This window comes from Bufo gargarizans, chromosome 8 (genome assembly GCF_014858855.1).
Source record: "Bufo gargarizans isolate SCDJY-AF-19 chromosome 8, ASM1485885v1, whole genome shotgun sequence".
Taxonomy (NCBI): Eukaryota; Metazoa; Chordata; class Amphibia; order Anura; family Bufonidae; genus Bufo; species Bufo gargarizans.
In genome coordinates, this window is record NC_058087.1 from 199,810,549 (window position 1) to 199,827,307 (window position 16,759).

Here is a 16,759-nt window from a genome sequence, read left to right on the forward strand (position 1 = left end):
TAGGGAGGCTACTGAGTATTTTTTTTAGAAAGAGAAAGAACTACCTCTGGAACAGGTTGAGTTCATAGGGGAAGGTATTATGTTTATTTTAAATCATAATTTTTTTTACATTTGAAGAAGTTTTTTATTTGCAGACCTGGGGGATCGCTATAGGGACCAGATTCGCGCCGAGTTTTGCCAATCTCTGGGGAGGTGGGAGGATATCACCATCTACCCGGAAGGCGTGCTCCGCGTGGGTCTGGTCCTATGGCGCAGGTTTTTTGATGATATTGTTTTTATATGGAAGGGAGGTGAAAATTCACTCCAGGAATTTTTATCCAAAATAAATAAAAATTACTTTTATTTGCAATTCTTATCCAATTTTAGCCAGGAGAAAATACATTTTTTGGATCTTACTATAACAATCCAGAACAATCAATTATTCACCCACACATATTCAAAACCCACGGATAGCAATAGCTCCATCCCGCTAGAGAGTTGCTATTTACCAATATGGCTCAATAATATCCCTCAAAGCCAATATAATACATTACGGAGAAATTGAGCCACAGTGGAGCAATTCGATAAAGAAGCAATGGACCTACATAACCGATTTGAAGAGACGGGTTATCAAATAAAAGAGTTGGAAAAAATAAAACAAGACGTTAGACAAATAGAGAGAACAACACTCTTAGAGAAAAAGGTGAAGGAAAATATGAGTAAATAGTAAAAATATAAATAATAATGAGGATGAAATTAAAGTCCCCATAGTCACACAGTACAATGAAAAAGAATCCTTCTTTAAAAGAATTATTAGACGCCATTGGGACATCCTGAAACAGGATAAAGTTATAGTAGAAAAATTATCAAAATACCCCAAGTTCATCTTCAAAAGGGCCAACAACCTGGGGGGGCTCTAGTAGCTCCCTCGATCAAAACTAATATAATGAGAAAGAATAATCAGGGCCCGATAGTTCAAAAAATGCAGACAGTTTTTTTTCCATGTAAAATGTGTAAGGCATGTCATTTACTGCATTGTAGAAATCATATTAAGGAACTCAAGAGTGGTGAAAATGCCTATCAAATAGAAAATCACCTCACCTGTCATTCAAAAGGATTGATATATTATATAAAATGCCCGTGTGAAAAGATTTATGTTGGTAGAACGACCGATGCAAACTAGAATCGGCGAAAATATAAGGAATATATGTAAAAAATTTGAGGGACATCCACTTTCGCGGCATTATAGAGACAAACATGGGGGAAACTTTTTGGCCTCTGTATTTGGGGGACTAGAACAAATAAAACCCGACCCAAGAGTTGGTGATTATATCTGATTAATGTCGAAAAATGAAAGTGTATATATATATAATTTAAACAGCCTGGCACCTCTAGGGTTAAATCAGGAGATTGAGCTATTTACTTTCTTATAATAGGACAGTAAACACACACATATATATATATAAAATATGAAAAATGGAGGTCTGTCAATATGTGGGGAAATATATCTGTATGGAGACTATAGAAACATAGTGACCATATTAAGGCACTAAATGAGAATTGGCCACTCCGGGCTACTACACACATATCTCCCTCAGAGCTGCCATTTTCTTTGCAGCCCCCTGTTTGTCTAGTTCTCCTCACTTTGCCCCATGTCATGTCCCAGCATCTGTTACCTGTGCGAAGGATAATTCTTGCACGTCGGAGGCCAGGCTTCGGAGTCTGTACACAGGTATGAGCTGATCTCTAGGACAACGTCTTCTGCATTCTGGACATTGTAATTGTGCCGAGTTCTCCCCGATTAACCTGAGGCAGTTATTGCAAAATGTATGTCCACATATGAGAGACGTAGGATCGGTAATCTGCCCACAGCACACGGAGCACATGAGGTCTTCTTCCAGTCTCTGGAGAGGAGCAGCTCTTCTTTGAGGAAGCATGGCAGGGCTGTCTGGGGGAAATAAGGATCTACTTATAGAAAACACAGCTAATAATAAGACCCCAATAACAGTCAATGGACCCTCATGACAACATCAACCACAGAACCACTATAACACAATCAACCACAGGACCTCCATAACAATAACAACTAGAGATGAGCAAATCGAAGTTGACGAAGTGGAATTTGATCCGTCCTCCTTTGACTTTCAATGGTGTTCAAGACGGATCCTTCTTGGCTATGTTAAAAATAATACAAACGGATCCGTTCTGAACAGATGCATGCGGTTGTATTATCTGAATGGATCCGTCTGTGCAGATCCATGACGGATCCGCACCAAACGCAAGTGTGAAAGTAGCCTAAAATATATTTGCCGTTCAGCGGTGCAGTTATATGTTCTAAAGCCCTTTTTGTTGTGTAATAGTGGCAAAATGAAAATATATTTGCCATTCAGCAGTGCAGTGGTAATTGCCGAATATGCTAACTACTATCATCAAAATGTATTTTATGTCATCTCTGAGTAAAGTGCATATTTATTCTATGTAACTGTTCATATTTCATGTAATGTGCCTGGTTCACCAGCAGGTGGCGGCAGTATGGCAGTACTAGTTGCAGGGAATGGAGTGGATTGTCCATTCTCTCTCTCCCACTAGAGGGAGGAGAAGGAGAGGAGGAGTCTAGCTAGTGAATGTCAGTCTACCCTTCTCCATCCTGACTGGACAGACCTTGCCTGTGAGTTTCTACATGGTTGCTTGTCCCCTCCTGGGCTTGCATTGCCTTCATCCAAGCTAAAGCTTGAGGTACTCAGAGGCATTAAGAAGTTCCTAGGATTAAAGTAAGATACAGACTGCAGAAAGCTAAGTTCCAGCAGAAGAGGAAAAGTTCCAATTTACTTCAGCAAGCATAGTAGAGCTGAGAAAGCTACAGCATAGCAGAGCTGAGATTGTTGCAGAAGTGTATGCCTGCCAGAAGTTAAGCCAATACCTGCTGATGACCAAGATAAAGTCTGGAAACTGTTTGGATTACCGTTTATGTCAAGTAAAGCTGTGTTCAACCTTACTACAAGTCTGGACTCTGTTTATTCTACCTACTCATCATCCAAGTTAATCATCCCTTTGCACTTGCTTCGTCAACCACGTCTGGGATCCAAGGATATCCAGGTAGGAGCACTGGGACATGTGCACACAACACCTTCAGGGACAGTGTAGGTCACCCTACACCACTCTGGCAATCCTACCTTGGGTACCGACACTACCATCTACAAAGGGGACTCCATGTCCTCGTTGCTTAACTGCAACTGGCGTCATGACTACTTGCTCTATAAGAGGGACATATTTTGTAGAAACCTCCTAAGGGGCAAGGGATTCCCCACACGCTGGGATTGGGGCACTGCTGCCGGTCAGAGGTGCAGTTATATGTTCTAAAGCCTTCTGTGACGTGTATAAGTGGAAAGAAATAAGGGTCTATCTACCGTTCAGCGGTGCAGTTATATGTTCTAAAGCCCTATTTTGTGTGTATTAGTGGGAAAACAAAAGGGCTTATCGGCCTATTAGGTAGGTGAAGTGAGAAAATTACAGACTTTTTTGGGGTGTTTTAATTTCCTTTTTATTTATGTATTTATTTGAACAAACAGTATGTCAGACAGAGAAGTGCCCGGCCCTGCACAGAGGAGGGACAGAGGCCTAAATGTTTCTGGCGCAGGCAGAGGTCGCAGCAGAGTAAGGGGGCATGGCAGCAGGGGTCGCAGCGAGAGTGAAGGTCAAAAAGGTAAGCCAGCACTCCCCACATTACCTCTCATGCAAGGACCCGGTCCAGTCCGTAGTATAATCCAGGAAAACAACAAGAAATGTCCAGCACTGAGAAGAAAAGACTTCAAACTTTATTCCATACATTTAAAAGAATACAATTCTTCACATGGACTTCGATCAGATCTTAATCATGGTAGGGGTCAAATGCAAGTCCAGTACTCTTATACCTGGAATGAAGATGGCTCCACCAACCAGGCTGGAATCGCCATTACCACACCGGTGGTTGTGACATCAGCCGTTCCTTGCATTTAACCCCTGCTGTTCACAATCACACATAAAAACAATGTCATATAAAATAAAATAAATGTGCAACAGAACATCGGACCCCCAGAACATCGGACCCCCAGAACATCGGACCCACAGCGAAACAGGTGCGTGTACCAATCCTACTGCGCCTGCAAGAAGAGGGCGGTTTGAAGATGTGTTGGTCACTTCAGATATGAGATCATTCTTGCAGCCAACCCATGGACAGCCGCCCTCTGGATCCAGCCTCAGGGAACGCCTAGACAGGCAGGTGTCCGACTACATCGGGTTAACGGCCGATGTGGACGCTCTGAGAAGCGAGGAACCCCTGGACTACTGGGTGTGCAGGCTTGACCTGTGGCCAGAGCTGGCACAATTTGACATGGAACTGTTGGCTTGCCCCTAGTCGAGTGTCCTGTCCAAAATGATGTTCAGCGCAGCAGGGCGGATCGTGACCGATCAGAGCACTCGCCTAGCTCACGACAGTGTGGACTACCTCACATTTCTAAAAATGAATGAGGCATGGATCTTGGCAGAATACAACACCTGTGATAATCACGTGTAATTGAATTTCCTCATGCCAGCCCATACATATCCGCCACCACCCAGAACAAAGAATGGTCCTTTCCTTATGTAAATACAGCAGCATAAAAGTCCTTTTCTGTCAGATGAATGCTTAATTTTTGGGGCCTGTACTGGCCGACAGTTACATATTTATCCTGTGACCGCCTGATGTCCTTCAGCCACAGAATCCAAAGTTCTTTACTGTCGGGTGAATGCCTATTGCCTAATTTTTGGGGCCTGTACTGGCCGACAGTTACATTTTTTGTCTCTAGCCACATAATCACATCCTTCTCACTCCTCTGCCTCCTATTATGGTGGCGTATGAACCGCATTCACCATAAGGACCTTCTAATGTCACAGGGTAATGTGACTGTGCTCCTCACCCAGTACTGTGCCCACTTATACCCTGCATTGTGCCCTCTTATCACACCCTGTGCAGTGCCCCTAGTCATTCCCTGTACTGTGCCCTCTTATACCCTTTTATCCGGTCACGGTATGGCGGTGTTATCCGGTCACTGTACAGAGGTGTTATCCGGTCACTGTATGACGGTGGTATCCAATATCTGGATGGCCATAACTGTATCCCTCTCCCTGTCCATGCCATCCTTTTTTAGACCTGGCATGAGCGGGAAAAATATGCAGATTGCGGTGCTAAGGACCATTCGCCACAATCTGTGTCAGAAATACACCTAACATAGACGTATATTTTTATATAATAAATGACCCCCTAATTGTATTATTATTTGGGGGTAGGGCTAATATCTTTATATTATATAGATTCCAGTGTATTATACTATGCCCTGTATTTCCCAGTAGAAAATGGTATATCACTGTCCATGTTGTGAGTGCTTCTTGATGAAGGACATGGAGCAGTTCCTTCCCTGTGTGACTCGCCCAGGAAAATGAGGTGCAGAACAGCGTGACACTGCGGTGCCCTGCTTTCTCCTCGACAACTGAAAACTCACTCATATTCCACTGCCATGGCTGCTGGGAAGGGGGGGGGGGGGGGTGGTAGGAGTAGTACCAGCTCCATCAGCAGCAGCCTGATTCTAGAGTCACTGATGAGCAGTTTTCTTGACCCGCATAGTGAAGAAACTACTCACCAGCAGCAGCGGCTAGACCTGGAGCAGAACCTGAACCAGCAGGTGGTGAAATACTTTGAGTGCACCCTGCCAGCTGTTATGAAGATCCGCTGGACTACTGGACAGCCAAACTGGATTTCTGGCTGCAACTGGCCGAGTTTGCCCTGGAAAAGCTTTCCTGCCCGGCCAGTAGTGTGGCATCAGAGCGGGTGTTTAGTGCGGCGGGGGCCATAGTTACTCCAAGAAGAACTCGCCTGTCCAGCCAAAATGTGTAGAGACTGACCTTTGTCAAGACGAATCAGTCGTGGATCAGCCAGGATTTTCACCCACCAATGCCTGATGCATCAGACTAGATCATTAATGGTGCCACACTAGCACTTTGAGACCGGTTTCTTCTGGCTGCCTACCTGAGCTACTATTCTGATGCTGCCACCTGCCTGAAGCCATATATCTGATGCCAAGTTCTCCTTCTTTCACCCACCATCTTCAGCTACCCACCTCCCCACTCTGTCACTGTGTCACTGTGTCATTGTATGGTCTCCTGATACTGCTGCCACCTCCACACTATGTCACCTTGTGACTCTGTGGCCTCCTGATGCTGCTTTCACCACCACACTATGTCAGCTTGCCACTCTGTGGTCTCCCCATGCTGCTGCCACCTCCACACTATGTCACCTTGCCACTCTGTGGCCTCCTGATGCTGCTGCCACCTCCAAACTGTCATTGTGCCACTCTGTGTCCTCCTGATGCTGCCGCCAACTCCAGACTCTGTCACTGGGCCACTCTGTGGTCTCCTCATGCTGCTCCTACCTTACCACTATGTCATAGGGCCACTCTGTGGACTTCTCATGCTGTTCCCACCCTCCCCACTTCATGACTCGGACAGGCTTACATCATCATTTATTTGACCCTTCTTCTGATCTGTCAAAAGGAAGGAAGACTGGAAGCACTGGAGACACCAAGGATCTCTACCGGGAGCAGTGGAGACTAGTGGCATCGCTACAGGGGAACGAAGAGGCTAATGAGCCATATGGGAGCTAATTAGGCATATGGGGGCTAATAAGAGGCATAATGTGGGCTAATGAGGCAGAATGGCGTATAATGGGGGCTAATGAGGCATATGAGAGCTAATTAGGCATATGGGGGCTAATGAGGTATATGGGGACTAATAAGAGGCATAATGTGGGCTAATGAGGCATAATGGCTTATATTGGGGGCTAATGAGGCATAAGGGCTGATATGCGGGCTAATGAGAGGCATGGGGGCTGATATGGGGGTGATAAGAGGCATAATGGGGCTAATAAGAGGAATAATGGGGGCTAATGAGGCATAAGGGCTGATATGAGGGCTAATGAGAGGCATAGTAACAGTGTCATCCACAGATGCCCCCATAACAGTGTGTCTTCCACAGATCCACCATAACAGTGCGCCTGTGCACTGACGAGAGACAGAAAGAAGGGAAATGAATCTGCGGAAGCAAGCAGAGGACGGCACAGCAGACGACTGAACAGCTTCTTTTGTAAGTAAATTGTTTTATTATAAATGCATCCCTGCATACCGCAATTCTCTCGTATTTTGTAATCTTATTTATATATACTTATTTTGTTTTTTGCCCCCCCATTTTTGACTGTGGTATCTTTGTGCCCCCCTATATATTGTTCCTAGAGTCTCCACTGGTGGAGACCACAAGGATCTCTACCGGGAGCAGTGGAGACCACAAGGATCTGTACCGGGAGCAGTGGAGACCACAAGGATCTGTACCCGGAACAGTGGAGACCACAAGGATCTGTACCGGGAACAGTGGAGACCACAAGGATCTGTACTGGGAGCAGTGGAGACCACAAGGATCTGTACCGGGAACAGTGGAGACCACAAGGATCTGTACCCGGAACAGTGGAGACCACAAGGATCTGTCCCCGGAACAGTGGAGACCACAAGGATCTGTACCGGGAACAGTGGAGACCACAAGGATCTGTACCGGGAACAGTGGAGACCACAAGGATCTGTACCGGGAACAGTGGAGACCACAAGGATCTGTACCGGGAACAGTGGAGACCACAAGGATCTGTACCCGGAACAGTGGAGACCACAAAGATCTGTACCTGGAACAGTGGAGACCACAAGGATCTGTACCGGGAACAGTGGAGACCACAAGGATCTGTACCGGGAGCAGTGGAGACCACAAGGATCTGTACCGGGAGCAGTGGAGACCACAAGGATCTGTACCGGGAACAGTGGAGACCACAAGGATCTGTACTGGGAGCAGTGGAGACCACAAAAATCTGTACCGGGAACAGTGGAGACCACAAGGATCTGTTTTAGGTCCACTTCTCTTTAATCTTTATCAATCATTTTGAGGACTTCAGGCTTCAAACTAAAGCATCAGTGGGTAAATCAGCACATTTTGTCAGTTTATCTGTTTGATAAGCTTTCTGGAAGCTCTGTACATGATGTCAGCACACGGTTAGGGCACTTTAAAAAGGTGATTAATATGGACGCGTTCTGGAAACATTATGGTTAATAAACACTTGTTGGAAGGAACCCCTTACAGAAGGGCCAAAAAGCTGTGTGTACCCAGCCCACACATAAACAGACAGCCCAGCATGGGAGACTGAAGAATATTGTAGAACACAGAGGAAGGAGAAGGAGATGGGGATCTATGCTGACTAGGACCAGGGGATCTGCTCTGGGAGAGACATGTAAGGAGGGGAGTAAAACTGCAAACAGACTCCTGAGACAGGAGAACAGCATGCAGAGGCCAGAAAGAGACCCCTGAGAAATGAGAGCGAGTATGCAGAGGCTGCAGAGAGACCCTTGAGGTTAAAGAACAGTATGTCAAGGCTGGAGAGGGACTGCAGAGAGGACAGACCAGTACCCAGATGTAAAGGCTACAGACAGGCCACTAAGAGGGGAGAGCAGTATGTAGACGCTATGGAAAGACCACTGAGATGAGATCAGTATACCGAGGATGCAGAGACACCACCGAGAGGAAAGAGCAGTATGCAGAGGCTGCTGAGAGACCACTGCAAGGAGACAGCAGTATGTAGAGGCTGCAGAGAGACCTCTGAGAGGAGACAGCAGTATGCAGAGGCTGCTGAGAGACCACTGAGAGGAGACAGCAGTATGTAGAGGCTGCAGAGAGACCTCTGAAAGGAGAGAGCAGTATGCAGAGGCTGCTGAGAGACTACTGAGGGGAGACAGCAGTATGCAGAGGCTACTGAGAGACCACTGAGAGGAGACAGCAGTATGCAGAGGCTGCTGAGAGACCACTGAGAGGAGACAGCAGTATGCAGAGGCTGCTGAGAGACCACTGAGAGGAGACAGCAGTATGCAGAGGCTACTGAGAGACCCCTGAGAGGAGACAGCAGTATGCAAAGGCTACTGAGAGACCCCTGAGAGGAGACAGCAGTATGCAGATGCTGCTGAGAGACCACTGAGAGGAGACAGCAGTATGCAGAGGCTGCTGAGAGACCACTGAGAGGAGACAGCAGTATGCAGAGGCTACTGAGAGACCCCTGAGAGGAGACAGCAGTATGCAGAGGCTACTGAGAGACCCCTGAGAGGAGACAGCAGTATGCAGAGGCTACTGAGAGACCCCTGAGAGGAGACAGCAGTATGCAGAGGCTGCACAGGGGCCACTGAGAGGAGATCAGTATACAGAGGTTGCCCAGAGGCCACAGAGAGATGAGAGCAGTATGCATATGCTGCAGAGAGGCCTCTAGAGGACAGAGCACTGTGCAGATGTTACGCTGCTCCACTCGCTGTGTGTTTGTCCGGTGTTTGTGTGTGAACAGGAGCTTAGTTCAGGTTGAGAGCTGCAGGGCTTATACCCTTTCTCTCCTTGCTCTGTGTGTTGCTTTCCAGCTACTGACTAGCTCATCAGCAACCTATAAATACCTGCTTGTCTCTCTCATATTCTGCCTCATCAATACAAGTCCTGCTGGTCTGCTTTACTTTGCTATCTGTATGTATACGGACAGTCGCCTTCCTGGACTTTGACCTCAGCTTGTTCCTGATTAGGATTTATTCCTTTGCTACTCTACTCTAGTGTCCCTGATCCCCTGAGTATTTGGCACAGTGAATCCACATGTACTAGTCATAACAGCAAAGACTGGATGGAGACCACTGAGAGGAGAGAGCAGCATGCAAAGGCTTCAGAGATGCCCCGAGAGGATATTGCAGTATGTAGAGGCTGCAGAGAGACCCCTGAGAGGACAGAGCAGTATGAAGAGGCTGCAGAGAGACCCCTGAGAGGACAGAACAGTATGCAGAGGCTGCAGAGAGACCCCCCCCCCCGACAGGACATAGCAGCATGCAAAGGCTTCAGAGATGCCCCTGAGAGGATATTGCAGTATGCAGAGGCTGCAGAGAGACCCCTGAGAGGGCAGAGCAGTATGAATAGGCTGCAGAGAGACACTTGAGAGGACAGAACAGTATGCAGAGGCTGCAGAGAGACCCTTGAGAGGACAGAGCAGCATGCAAAGGCTGCAGAGAGACCCCTGAAAGGACCGAATAGTATGCAGAGGCTGCAGAGAGACCCCTGAGAGGGCAGAGCAGTATGAATAGGCTGCAGAGAGACACTTGAGAGGACAGAACAGTATGCAGAGGCTGCAGAGAGACCCCCGAGAGGACAGAGCAGCATGCAAAGGCTGCAGAGAGACCCCTGAAAGGACCGAATAGTATGCAGAGGCTGCAGAGAGACCCCTGAGAAGACAGAACAGTATGCAAAGGCTGCAGAGAGACCCCTGAGAGGACAGAACAGTATGCAGAGGCTGCAGAAAGATCCCCGAGAGGACAGAGCAGAAAGCAGAGGCTGCGGAGAGACCCCAGGGAGGACAGAGCAGTATGCAGAGGCTACAGAGAGCCCACCAAGAGGACAGAGCAGTATGTAGAGGCTGTAGAGAGACCCCTGACAGGACACAACAGTATGCAAGAGAAAAGATTACTAGAAAATAGTATAGAAGGGAGAAAGGAGAAGAGACAGGTGAACTAGAAATAAGGAAATAGCAGACAAAAACAAAATGAATAAAAAGGAGAGAATACCAAAAACATGCAGATGCACATACATACAGTATTGTGCAAAAGTGTAGGCAGGTGTGAAAAAAATGAACAAAGTAAGAATTCTTTCAAATATAGAAGTATCAATAGTTTGCATTTATTCTGCAGTAGGACAACGACCCCAAACATCCAGCCAATAAACTATCTTCAATGCTGTGAAGAGCAAGAAGTCCTGGAAGTGCAGATCTACCCCCACAGAGGCCTCCCCTCAACATCATCCTGTCTGAAAGAGATAGAAGGATCTGAGCAAGCCTACATCCACAGAAGATCTGCGCTTAGTTCTCCAAGATGCCTGGAGGAACCTCCTTGCTGAGTTTGTGGAAAACTGTGTGCGAGTGTACCTAGAAGTACTGATGCGATATACAGGTTTGTGTGTATATATACAGGTCCTTCTAAAAAAATTAGCATATTGTGATAAAGTTCATTATTTTCTGTAATGTGCTGATAAACATTAGACTTTCATATATTTTAGATTCATTACACACAACTGAAGTAGTTCAAGCCTTTTATAGTTTTAATATTGATGATTTTGGCCACAGCTCATGAAAACCCAAATTCCTATCTCTAAAAATTAGCATATTTCATCCGACCAATAAAAGAAAACTGTTTTTAATACAAAAAAAGTCAACCTTCAAATAATGATGTTCAGTTCTGCACGCAATACTTGGTTGGGAATCCTTTTGCAGAAATGACTGCTTCAATGCGGCGCGGCATGGAGGCAATCAGCCTGTGGCACTGCTGAGGTGTTATGGAGGCCCAGGAGGCTTCAATGCGGCGTGGCATGGAGGCAATCAGCCTGTGGCACTGCTGAGGTGTTATGGAGGCCCAGGATGCGTCAATGCGGCGTGGCATGGAGGCAATCAGCCTGTGGCACTGCTGAGGTGTTATGGAGGCCCAGGAGGCTTCGATGCGGCGTGGCATGGAGGCCATCAGCCTGTGGCACTGCTGAGGTGTTATGGAGGCCCAGGAGGCTTCGATGCGGCGTGGCATGGAGGCCATCAGCCTGTGGCACTGCTGAGGTGTTATGGAAGCCCAGGATGCTTCAATGCCGCCTTAAGCTCATCCAGAGTGTTGGGTCTTGCGTCTCTCAACTTTCTCTTCCCAATATCCCACAGATTCTCCATGGGGTTCAGGTCAGGAGAGTTGGCAGGCCAATTGAGCCCAGTAATACCATGGTCAGTAAACCATTTGCCAGTGGTGTTGGCGCTGTGAGCAGGTGCCAGGTCGTGCTGAAAAATGACATCTTCATCTCCATAAAGCTTTTCAGCAGATGGAAGCATGAAGTGCTCCACAATCTCCTGATAGCGGCTGCATTGACCCTGCCCTTGATAAAACACAGTGGACCAACACCAGCAGCTGACATGGCACCCAGACCATCACTGACTGTGGGGACTTGACACTGGACTTCAGGCATTTTGGCATTTCCCTCTCCCCAGTCTTCCTCCAGACTCTGGCACCTTGATTTCCGAATGACCTGCAACAGTCCAGTGCTGCTTCTCTGTAGCCCAGGTCAGGCGCTTCTGCCGCTGTTTCTGGGGAATGCGGCACCTGTAGCCCATGTCCTGCACACGCCTGTACACGGGGGCTCTGGATGCTTCTACTCCAGACTCAGTCCACTGCTTCCGCAGGTCCCCCAAGGTCTGGAATCGCTCCTTCTCTACAATCTTCCTCAGGGTCCGGTCACCTCTTCTCGTTGTGCAGCGTTTTCTGCCACACTTTTCCCTTCCCACAGACTTCCCACTGAGGTGCCTTGATACAGCCCTCTGGGAACAGCCTATTCGTTCAGACATGTCTTTCTGTGTCTTACCCTCTTGCCTGAGGGCGTCAATGATGGCCTTCTGGACAGCAGTCAGGTCGGCAGTCTTACCCATGATTGCCGTTTGGAGTAATGAACCAGGCTGGGAGTTTTTAAAAGCTTCAGGAATCTTTTGCAGGTGTTTAGAGGTAATTAGTTGATTCAGATGATTAGGTTAATAGCTCGTTTAGAGAACCTTTTCATGATATGCTAATTTTTTTAGATAGGAATTTTGGGTTTTTATGAGCTGTGGCCAAAATCATCAATATTAAAACAATAAAAGGCTTGAACTACTTCAGTTGTGTGTAATGAATCTAAAATATATGAAAGTCTAATGTTTATCAGTACATTACAGAAAATAATCAACTTTATCACAATATGCAAATTTTTTAAGAAGGACCTGTATATACCTAGAAGAAGTGATGGTGAAGGCAGAGGGGTCACACTAGATACTGATTGGGTTCAGATTTCTCTTTTCTTCGTTCATAAAAATAAAATATTAACACTTCTATTTCTGAAAGCATCCTTACTTTGCAGTATTTTCCCCAAACCTGCATAAAACCTTTGCACAGTACTGTATGTGTTCTGGGATTCGAAGACACATTAACCTGTAAGGGTATGACATTACAGCGTGGTCGTGAGCCGTTGGCTGGCTGCAGTTGAGAACCAGGTGGCCAACTAATGGAGGCCCCAGACGAAGCAGGAGCGAAACCCGGGTCCGGCAGGAGTTTTGCATATTTTATGTGTGATACTGAAAGAAGAAATTTTGTAAGTACAATAAATTATTACGAATATCCTGTCTCGCGGGTCTGTCCTATGTTCATGTTTAATTTGAAGGAATAACATCAGCTCTGGATGCTGCTCGGTTCAGAGATCGTAGGGGTTGGAGCCAAAGACCGAGAGAAACAACTCCTGACAGACCAGTGCTTTTGAACCATTCTCTGCATGTGAATTTCCAGCGCAGACCCAAACTTGTATGCATAGACTTTTATAATATAGGGAGATTGGACCTACTCCATTTTTCTGGGACTGCAGCTTAAGTGGTACTAGAAATAACACACAAAAAATCCTTGTGTTTGAAGTCTTCAATGCCTATTTGACTGCACAGTTTTGGGCCACAGCCGGCCGCGCTCCGAAAACAGCTCACGACCGCGCTCTGTGGTCGTACCCTTACACACTGATTGTCAGCTTCAAATACCCCACCCCGTAGAGAGATTTATTTGCACACTCACACCCCCTCCAGCTAATACCCCCCCATTGTCATCATAATACGACATCATCATTTTCTATTCTTACATAAGTCTTCGTAAATCTCAGCCGAAGGGTAGTCACAGAAGAAAGAAAGGGCAAACGTCATTTTCTGGTTCTCCCCCTTATAAGACTCCATTCAGACGTCCATAAAATGTGTCTGCACTCTTTCTGGAATTATCCGGAACGGTTGCGGACCTATTCATTCTCTATGGGGCAGGAACGGATGCGGAATGAATGCTGTCTGCATCCGCATTTCCGGTCCACGGCTCCGGAAAAAAATAGAACATGTCCTATTCTTGTCCAACAAAAAAAGGCAGTTCTATGGGGGTGCCGGCCGGATGTATTTTGGATCCACAATACACTACGGACATGTGACTGGACCCTAAATCTGCCTCCTCCTCCTTCTACCACGAGCTGGAGTTTACTGTCTGAACAAGCTAAAACCTTGAGACTTATAACTCACGAAGACATGAAATGCTGCCGCTCTGACTACACACATCCCCTCATCCTTCTGGACACAGAACAGCAGATCATGGAATTATCCTTGAAGCCCCCACCCTGATAATCATGTCAGCCCTGGTCCCTTGGGGCCCCAGATTAGTATTCCCAAGTACTCACAGGGTTGGTCCTGCTCTTAGCTGCTGCGTCTCTGATATGTTTGTATAACTGCTCTGACAACATTTACTGGAATAGGAGCGTTGGATCCAGAAGGTCACACCCTGTGCACACAGTGACGCACGGAGCTTATCGTCTGGGCTTTCCCCTCAACAAGAAAGAAAGTGGAGGAGTCATGACTGACAGCGAGAGGCTCAAGGAACAGAAACATTAAACTCAGGCTCAAAACATCCAATCCAATATCGTGGAAATATTGTGGACTATATGTCTGTGAAGGTTCTCATTTATCCAGGTCATGGTATATATCTGTAAAGAATAATTCAAGGCAACTGGACGTCCTGTAGATTTCTTGAAAACGTTTCACTAGTTCTTCCAACGAGCTTTCTCAATTCTGAGGGATTGTACAAAAATTCAGTTACATATTTATTCCCCGAATTTTTGTACAGTCACTCAGAATTGAGAAAGCTCGTTGGAAGAACGAGTGAAACGTTTTCAAGAAATCTACAGGACGTCCAGTTGCCTTGAATTATTCTTTACAGATATTGTGGACTATACTGAGCAATTACTGGGAGGGGCTGATGAGATGGCCGTGGGGCATGTTACCACCAATGTACACATTAGAATTTGATGGAAGATCCTTAGTCCATGAAGCAGAGGTATTTCCCGGACTGTGACACTAATGATTTATAATGCTGTGTGTTGCTGCCTGATCTCAGCTGTACTGAATTGTACTCGCATAATGTCGTCAGTACAGTTCAGTACAGCGAGGGTCAGACAGCAACACACAGCATGTTTAATGCCATGAGTTCCTATCACAGGAGCCTTTGTCTCACCGAGCTTATTTCACAGACTGAATACACGTGTGTGAAATTGCCCGCAAACGTGATTTCAGAAGCACTACCTGTAACCGGAGAGGGAGCAAGATTAGGAAAGTGAACAAGGTACAGGATGAAGGGTTCCTGGAGAACTAGACCGACTTCTCTAACTCTGCGATGTCTTTCTAATATATTATATGCAGGGGCGTAGCTATAGGGGGCGCAGAGGTAGCAGTCACTACCGGGCCCAGGAGCCTGAGGGGGCCCGAAGACCCTTGTTCCACATAAGAAAAGTGCATGCTGGTCAAGTTATAGCTCTGGCTGGAGGGAAGGGGTTAGGTCAAGAATTTGGCATGGGGGGGGGTCTACTGTTTCAATTTTTTGCCGCAGGCAGCATGAAGGCTATGTGCTTCGCTAGCCACAAAACACTGAGGGAAGGGGGCCCAAGCTGAACTCTTGGACCAGGGCCCATGAGCCTTTAGCTACGCCCCTGATTGTATGAGCATGTATATCTTTACTTCTACATATACTGTATATGTGCAGCCTGCCCAATGATTCGTAAAGTGGCAGATCTACAGTTGTGCTAGAAAGTTTTGCTTACATTTGAGCTAAAAAAAGTCCTAAAAAGTAGCTAAAAAACCAAATCAAACAAAAGAGTCTCAAATATTAGACTTGGAGGAAATGTTTCACTATCACCTCTGCAAGTTGTAAAAGTATGTGAACCCTTGCTATCTGTACCTGTTGTGACCTCCACTGTTTCGATAGTTGTTGATCAGTCCTGCACATTGGCTTTGAGGATATTTAGCCCATTCCTCTGTACAGAACAGCTTCCGCTCTGCTACATATGTTGGTGGTTTCCTCCATGAACTGCTCAGTTCAGGTTTTTCCACAGAATTTCTATTGGATTAAGGTCAAGATTCTGCTTGACCATTCCAGAAGTTAGAACTTTAATTCTTGTTTAACCATTCTTTGATAGAATGCATTTGTCACAGTGGTGGTTATCCGCTGGTCTGGTTAACAGTCCTGGGTTTTATTCATTCCAGGAGGCACGGACCCCACTCCTGCTCTCCCCTTCCCAGTGGGTCCGGCTGCTGGGGTTGCTCTGTTCCACTGTGCAGGCTAGGCCTGTCCTTCTCTACCCTTCTGCCCTTAGGGTGCACAAGTCATCTAACTCTTAAAGGGCCAGTGCACACACACCCTAAAGTGCTCAAGCCTTTGGCCGGCTGCCTTGGGGTACTCAAGGCACTTTCCCGTGAGGGAAGGTGCCTGAGTAATAGGTTAAAAGCTTACTAAATTCCTGCGCAGATGTGCTGTAATTATTTGTCTGCCCATATACTGACTTCTGCCTATTGCCTGGATTCTGACCGTTCGCTGCCTATCCTGACCTAAGACAGTTTATCAGATTGAGCCTGGCCCTGACCACTGTTTTGCCTGATCCCTCAGTGCTTTTCACATGTGTCTCTGATCCTTGTGGGTTAGCTGCCAACTACACTTGGACTACTCCAGGAAGTAGCAACCTAGTGGATCCCCTGCTCTGAAGTCCAGTTTCTTATACAGGAGTGTGAGGAATATGGATTAATATTTACTGTCAGCCATGTCCTCACACCCCCCAT

The 16,759-nt window shown here is 46.6% G+C and overlaps 1 protein-coding gene across 7 annotated transcripts in view; it reads right to left on the reverse strand.

Moving 5' to 3' along the window:
• LOC122944883 (RING finger protein 112-like) overlaps nucleotides 1-14,373 on the reverse strand; it is a 76,334-nt gene extending 61,961 nt beyond the window's left edge. For 5 of the 7 annotated variants that reach the window (XR_006391062.1, XM_044303597.1, XM_044303596.1 and 2 more), the window contains exons 1-3: nucleotides 14,335-14,373; nucleotides 3,707-3,771; nucleotides 1,656-1,927 (exon numbers count right to left, since the gene is read on the reverse strand). Coding sequence is in view for 6 of the 7 variants with exons in the window: in XM_044303597.1 (XP_044159532.1) it covers nucleotides 1,656-1,927; nucleotides 3,707-3,713 (279 nt within the window). In the remaining variant the exon portion in view is untranslated. Of the gene's footprint in view, nucleotides 1-1,655; nucleotides 1,928-3,706; nucleotides 3,772-13,761; nucleotides 13,828-14,334 lie in introns of those variants that run through there. The other 2 variants (XM_044303593.1, XM_044303594.1) reach the window with 2 other exon arrangements.
• Between the last annotated feature and the right edge of the window lie 2,386 nt (nucleotides 14,374-16,759).